At 42.5% G+C, this 7,873-nt stretch overlaps 1 protein-coding gene across 1 annotated transcript; it reads left to right on the forward strand.

Annotated features, from left to right (window-relative positions):
• The first annotated feature begins 7,155 nt into the window (after window positions 1-7,155).
• On the forward strand, window positions 7,156-7,593 carry LOC101358457 (keratin-associated protein 4-9-like). The gene has a single exon (XM_012559676.2). The coding sequence runs from the start codon at window positions 7,156-7,158 to the stop codon at window positions 7,591-7,593; it is 438 nt and encodes a 145-aa protein (XP_012415130.2).
• Window positions 7,594-7,873: the final 280 nt, after the last annotated feature.

Consider the following 7,873-nt stretch of genomic DNA (forward strand, 5'->3'; position numbering starts at 1 on the left):
ATTCCATGAACATGCCCTGCTCTCCCATGCTTCTGTGCCTTTGTGTCACTCTCTCTGGTTGGGGTTTGCTCTCCAGCCCCGTCCCCTTCTTGTTCTTTAAGGTCTATGTATAACAACACTTTTATGTATCTTTTTCAGACATCTGGTTGCTCCTCTTACTCCAAGGGAGTTCACAGCACTCAGTTCTCTATACAGGATTTTTCTTTGTACTGTAACTATTTGTTCATTCATCTTTCTCCCTTTCTACACTGAATTTCTCAAGGGTAGGGACTATATTATCCATTCAACAAACACTTAAATACAGCCAGCTCTTGTCCATGCTGTGAGCATGGGGTTATAAAGAAGACCCACTGGTATCTTTTCTTAAGTGATGATAAAGCAATATGAAACACATAAGGAGTATGTTCTCAGGATATTAGAAGAAGCCCACCTAATGGAGGGCTGGTTTGGCAGAATACCAGGAAGGGTTTCCTAGAGGAGGAGACAACACCTAAGTCTTAAATAGCAAGTAGTATGGAGCTTCATGCATAGTGCCTAGAACAGAAGTTCTCAACCGCAGTTTGTTGAATAGATGAGTGAGTGACAAGCTACATCTCTACAGTACTCCAGTTTTACGGTTCTCTCAAAATCCAACAAAGTCCTTCCAAGAAGAACATTTCTCACCAAAACTTGTCTGCAAACATGGGCCTGCTATTGTGATCCCAATCAGGAGTCACTCAGGCCTCTTTTAAGCCCCAATTCAATCCCTCCGTGACCCTGTGCCACATTCTGGACACTGAAGACTGTGGGGTCACTGACTCACTTTGGCTCTTAGGAAAGTGTCTCTGAAGACATTATACATTCCTGGGAGTGCTATTTGTTGGGGCAATAATCCATTACTTGGCTGACAGATTACCTGAACCATCAGAAAAGGATTAGTACAAAGGACTGAACATCTTCTACACTTTCTAAATCCCCTCCTATGATATTTATATAATAAAATCTCATTAAATTGGACACAGCCCATTTGGGACATGTGTGGACTACTCTGCTCTGGCCTACACCCAAGTGAAATTTGTCATATTCCATAAAATAACTGTTTACAAGGTAAATTGAGAAGGTAAACATAATTATAGAAGATATATTTAACTCAATGTGGATTAACTTTGCATTAATTACAAGTAAATCATCTCATTCTGAACCTAAGCCCTGAAACTCATCACTTAGAAGCATTCTTTAGTTCTGATTCCTAATTATGCTTTAAATGTATTAAAAAGAGACTAAAAGGTATTATTTTTCAAAGTTCCTAGTCAACCAAATTAGCCTAGCCTGCCTTCTTGTTTTTTTTGCACTAGAGAAATTTCATTATACTGTTTCTGTGGAGAAATTTTGCAACTTTGTATTTTGTTATAAATTTAAAAGATTTCTTATACTATTTAAATGCTTACTCAAGTTTCAAAAACTTTTTATTAAGTATCTGCTGTGCACTAAAGACTCTGCTAGATGCTGAAGATTCAAAGAGGAATAACACACTCATAGTTCCAAAGGTGAGGATGCACTGAGCTTTGTGGGCATATCAAGAGAATAACACCAAGTAATTGCTTGAAAGAGTAAGAGAAGGTGTAATAGAAAATGGCATCTGAGCTAGGATTTTGCTCAGTAGAAAATAAGCGGTAGGTTTTCCAGGGAGCTGGACAGAATTGCAAAGAACAGGGTCTGGAAAATGTAGCACAGAGCTTAAGCTGATGAGATAGGTGGAAGAGCGGCTGGAGATGGAGTTGGAAAGCTAGGTTGTGAGAAGGCTGTTGATGCCATGCTAAGGAGTTTGGTCTACATCCTGAGGGCTCCGGGGAATCTACACAAGCAGAAGCCTTTCGTCTTAAGGCCCTGCCCCAAGCCTAGCCGTAGCACACAAAATCTGGCAAAATGGACATAGGAAGGAGCACGGTTCACAAGATGTGTTTCTTGGCTAAGCCAACCCTTGTGTTTGTTTTAAATTTTGATTCTATTTAATACTGAAATGATGACAAAAGATTCTCCAATAATCCCAACGTTTAAAAAATCATATAAAGAGTAAAAGTCTCCCTAATGACCTTCCTCCCATCCCTTTTTCCTATACAAACATATCCCTGTGTAGATATATTTATACTTTCCTTTCTCCAAAAATGGGGTCATGTGGTACATTTATTCATTCATTTAATTCAATTGAGTGTCTACACTATACCTTGCAGTATTCGAGTGACTGAGCATAAGGCACTGAGCAAGAGCTCATATTCTAGAAGGATGATATCAACAATAAGCATAAGAAATGAACAAGGTAATTTAAAATAAAGATAAGTGTTAGCACGACAATTAAAACACAAAAAGTACAATGTGATGGAAGAGACTGGGAGATTCTTGAGATTGGGAGGCCAGGAGTGGCTTCTCTGAGCGGGGGAGCATTTGAGTCAAGACTTGAATGATGCTAAGAAGGCCCAGGTCATGAGCTGGAGACCAAGCCTCTAAGGCCCAGGAAACAGCAAGTGCTAAGACCCTATGGTGTGAACAACCTTGTTACATGCCTGGGACAGGAAAGCCACCAGTGTGGTTGGAATACAGCGAGTGAGGGGGGTGGCTTGCAAGGGATGAGCCTGGAGAGGTGGGGGAGGACCAGTTTAGGGAGAGTGTCATAGTTCAAGATAAGAACTCAAAATTGTTTTTAACAATTTTAACAACTTAAAAATTGAAACTTATTTTATGTTTAAAATAAGCCATTGAGGGGTTCTAAGGACAAGATGTTTAGATTTTTGCTCTAAAAATATAACTGTGGCTGCTGTATGGAGAATAGATGGTAGACGGGCAAGGAGGAGGTAGCGAGAAGTTAAGAGATGATTAATTTATTACAAGTGAGATAAGACAGTTGCTTGGACAAAAGTAGTAGCAATGGAGATGGAGAAAAGTGAATTTATTGGGAAATGTTTTGGAGACACGGTGGACAGAACTTATTGATGGCCTAGACACGGCAGGTGAGAGAGAAGAATTAATCATGGGTCATTTAAAATTTTTGTGTTAACAATTAAGTCTATGATGGTGCCAATCTGAGGGCAGAGGGAGACCAAGAGTTCTGTTTTGGCCATGTCAAGCTGGAGATGCGTATTAGTTGCCTGAATGAAGAGGTCAGGTAGGAAGTCTGCAGATCTCTGGACACGTCAGGGATGAAGGTATAAATATGGTGTTCTTGGGGGTGAGTGAAATCACACAGGGGAGAGAATAGGTAAATAAAGGAAAAAAGAAAGAGGGCAAAGGATGGAGCCATGGGGTCTCTCAACATTTAAGGCCAATGGAGAAGAAGCTGCAGTAAAGGAGGGTAAGAAAGGACAGCCTTTAGAATCTTTAAGTGGCATTAGTCACTGATTTGCCTTTAAAATGTTAATAAATATTGCAACTCACTCTCCAAAAAGATGACACCAATTTACACTCTCATCATACACTTACAAACCTTCTAGTTTCTATGAATCCTCACCAGCCTTGCTTATGGACTTGGCACAGTGGTCAATCTTAATAAAATTAATAATAAAGTTTTTGGTAATTCGGTAAATGACACAGTATTTGATTGTTTTAAGTTGCATTTTCTTAATTACACGTTAATTTAAGCATCTTTTCTTATGTCTATTACCTATTTGCATCAATTGTCCCCTCTTTAGCCCACCATTTACCCTCAACCTGCTCCATTCCTGCCAGTTCCACTTGTGTCCTCTGATTCATTCTTTAAGTTATCCAGTTGGTACAGCTCACTTCCAACTTTGGCATCTCATTCTGGGGGTTTGAAACTCTAGCTCTGCAGTGGAATAATCTCAGAAACTATGAAGAATAGAGAGAGGAAGTATAGGCTCCTCCCTAGACCCCCTTAGTCAGACTCTCTGGAGGTGTATTGAGAACCACAGCCTTGGTGCTGCGCCTCCTGCCTAGGAATGGCTTCCTCTTCCAGTTCATAGAAGGCTCCTTCCCTCCTGACGAGGCATTGCTTTCATGTCTACTAAGCAGTTTAAAGGCAGATTTATCTCTAGAACACTCTCTCATGAAATGTAGCAATGGACAGTCTTGGGTTCGTATACCAGCATTCCAGGGCAAGATGAGATTCAAAATACTTAACAACCAATAATTCAATGTCACTGTCTTAGTTATCTAGTGCTGCTATAACAGAAATACCACAAATGGTTGGCTTTAACAAAGAAAAATTTATTCTCTCACAGTCTAGTAGACTAGAAATCCAAATTCAGGGTGTCAGGTCCAGGGTAAGGCTTTCTCTCTCTGTCAGCCATGGGGGAAGGTCCTTGTCATCAAGCTTCCCTTGGTCTAGGAGTTTCTCTGCACAGGAACCCTGGGTCCAAAGGATTTGCTCTGTTTCCAAGGCTGCTTTCGTGGTGGTATGAGTCCACATGTCTCTTTGCTGGCTTCTCTCTTTTATATCTCAAAATAGATTGGCTTAAAACACAACCTAATCTTGCAGATTGAGTCCTGCCTCATTAACATAACTGCTTGTAATCCTGCCTCATTAACATCATAGAGGTAGGATTTACAACACATAGGAAAGTCATATCAGATGACAAAATAGTGGACAACCACACAATACTGGGAATCATGGCCTAGCCAAGTTGATACATATTTTTTGGGGACACAATTCAATCCATAATATTCTACCCTTTGGTCCCCAAAAAGTCATGTCCTTGCCACATGTAAAACATATTCACTCCATCATATCCTAGCAAAAGTCTTAATTCAACTCCAGTCCAAAATCCAAAAATTTCTCTTCGTCTGTGAGATCTAGAATACAAGTTACCTGCTTCCAAAGTACAGTGGTGGAACAGGTACAAGGTAAACATTTCCATTACAAATTGGAGAAATTGGAGAGAAAGAAGGGATAACAGGCATCAAGTAAGTCAGCAGAACACATTACATTAGCCCTCAAGGCTTGAAAATAATCCTCTGTTCCCTGAGACCATTTAGACAATAGCCCTGCCCTCCAGACTCTAGGTATTGGCCACACTCTCCAGATTCTGAATGGAAACCCCTCAGCCCTGGGCTTCAGCTCTGCCTTCCAGGCTCACTGGAATGGCAACTCTGCTATCCCAGCTTTGGGCGGCCCCGTTCTAGTCCATCTGAGTGGCAACTCCACCCTTTGAGACTGAGGCAGCTCTACTTCCTATGTTCCTCATCTCTTCAGCTTCTGCTTCCTAGTTTCTTGGCCTCTTGGCCCCTCAGACCTCACTGCCTGCATCTGCCCTTCTTAGGCAGGTGTTCCAAAGCTCTTTAGCTCCACTGATAAGTGCCTGGAGGCACCCCACTCCTGGTATTAAATGTTGTAGGTTAGAGTCTCTAGAGAAGCAAAACCAGTAAAGCATACAAATATATATAGAGAGAGATTTATATCCAGGAAATGGCTCACACAGTTGTAGAGGCTGGAACATCCCAAGTCCAAGGGTTAGGATAGAGGTGTCTCCTGATTCACATAGCTGTAGAGGCTGGGGAACCCAAGATTGGCAAGTCAGAGATCAGGGCTCTTGCTCACAGGCTGCGAAGATCAGTGAATCCCAAGATCAGTAGGCAAGACTGCAGGTAAGCTGCTAGTTCAGGTTCTGAGAACAGGAGGTGAGATGAACAGGAGCCAGCTGCAGGACACAGAGCGAGCAAAAGCCCATGAGCCTTGCCAGAGAGTCCACTTACACTCTATGCAGGATGCAAGCCCAAGGAAACTCTCTTTCAACTGATTGGCTACTCAGGGTAGATTCCATCATGGAGGTGATCACATTATATCAAATCTCATCATGGAAGTGATCACAACATCATACGACTGCCAAACCGCTGAGAATTACGGCCCAGCCAAGTTGACACACAAACAACCACAATAGTCACCAACTAATCGTAATGGACATCAGGCTTAGCCCTAGAGCAGGATCCTACAGCCATCCTTGCAGTTCTTTGCTTCAACTCATTCATGCTGGATCACAGGGATGTGGCATGGGGAAGGAGTACACTTAGCTCAGGGCAGTAGCTGTTTACCAACAGAAATTCAATATCTTAACAACCAGTACAACTAAACTGGCTGAGCATCAGGCTGGCCTAAAAACCACCCCAAACTCTCAGCCCTAGAGGGTCACAGGGGAGATCTCTAAGTAAGATAGTGGCATGAAAAGTTTTTCTTTGAAATTTTTTTCTGTTTACCGAAGAAAAGCAAGTCATCATAGAAAAAGCAGGAAAAAAAGTGTTAAGAAGGAAATTAAAAGTTTCCATAATCCTATCAACCAGAGATTATTACTACTAACATTTCCAATGATTGCATTAACATTTTCCATATATTTTTACATAATTGAGGTTATATTGTATATTTATCTTTTATATAAATATTTTCAGTAACACAAACAACATTACCAATTCCAGTGGTGATCCCTGAAGGACTATTTCATTCCACATAATATTTGCTCTTATTAAAAAGAGAAAATCTGCCAATATTTTCAACTCAAGAAAAGGGATGAAAACAAGGTCCAGGTGTCTTGGGGATTCTTCTATCTTGGCCCATTGACCATTATCACTTACAGCTGACCACCCTGATGGGTCTTTATCCTGCCTCCCCATGCCAAGATGCCATCCTTCTGAGATTTCCTTATATCTACACTGGACTTTCTTTTTTCTATAAGGAATGCCACAAAATCATGGACATGGTATTGCCCACACGTGGGAAGAGTGACAATTGGTCTACTCCATGTCATGCTTTACATGACAACTACTCTGTGTGAGAAGCTGCAGTGTCTGTAAACATAGATGATGCCCACAAGGAAGGAATGGCAGGAGATGATTCAGGGGGAAAGAGCAGATGGAGTGAGAGTCAACACATCCAGCTTGGAATATTTAACCAGAATCTGAGCCAAGAAGATGGACACAGAGGAAGACACACAATATGCAATTCGGGAAGAGCCAACGGGATAAATCCTAATGCATCAGGCAAAGGAAACAATGTTTTCTATCCATCTTGGGAAACATAATTGCCTAATTTGATAATTGTTTACTTATTAGAATAAATAATAACAAGGACAGCGTTCTCTTAGAAGGGTATAAAAGGAAACACTGGGCAAAGAGACTTCTAGATTCAAGAAATTCACTCTCCTGGAAACATACCCCTAACCTCTACCCTCTGACACCATGGTCAACTCCTGTTGTGGCTCCGTCTGCTCTGACCAGGGCTGTAGCCAAGACCTCTGCCAGGAGACCTGCTGCCGCCCCAGCTGCTGCTGGACCATCTGCTGCAGGACCGCCTGCTGCCGCCCCAGCTGCTGTGTGTCCAGCTGCAGCCGCCCCAGCTGCTGTGTGACCAGTTGTTGCAGGCCCCAGTGCTGCCAATTGGTGTGTTGCCAGCCCACCTGCTGCTGCCCCAGCTGCTGTGTGTCCAGCTGCTGCAGGCCCCAGTGCTGCCAGTCTGGATGTTGCCAGCCCACCTGCTGCAGGCCGGTCTGCTGTGTGTCCAGTTGTTGCCGCCCCAGCTGCTGTAGGCGCAGCTGCTGTGTTTCCAGTTGTTGCCATCCCAGTTGCTGTGGTTCCAGCTGTTGCCACCCCTCCTGTTGCCAAACCACTTGCTGTTGAATAACCTGCTACCGTCCCAGTTGCTGTGGTGGTTCTTGCCGTTGAGTGGCCTGCCCTAGACCCATGAACTATTTCTCAGTTTCCTTGCTCCCATCCTCAGTCCAGGCACACAGCATCTATGCAACAGAACATGTGGCACTTCTTGATGCCGTAAACTTACAAACAGGACCACAAGACTGATTTGGAAATGCCTGGTCTCTATATTATTGCCCCCTTTATTCTCTTTTGTAGAAATATCTTACTATTAGTGAATCAGAATTTACAGTCAGATACTGTATCA

The sequence above is a fragment of the Trichechus manatus genome, unplaced genomic scaffold, assembly GCF_000243295.1.
Source record: "Trichechus manatus latirostris isolate Lorelei unplaced genomic scaffold, TriManLat1.0 scaffold00294, whole genome shotgun sequence".
Taxonomy (NCBI): domain Eukaryota; kingdom Metazoa; phylum Chordata; class Mammalia; order Sirenia; family Trichechidae; genus Trichechus; species Trichechus manatus.

Bases quoted from the DNA above. Each gene is read 5' to 3' on its own strand.
- LOC101358457 (XM_012559676.2), top strand. From the start codon at position 7,156: ATGGTCAACTCCTGTTGTGGCTCCGTCTGCTCTGACCAGGGCTGTAGC.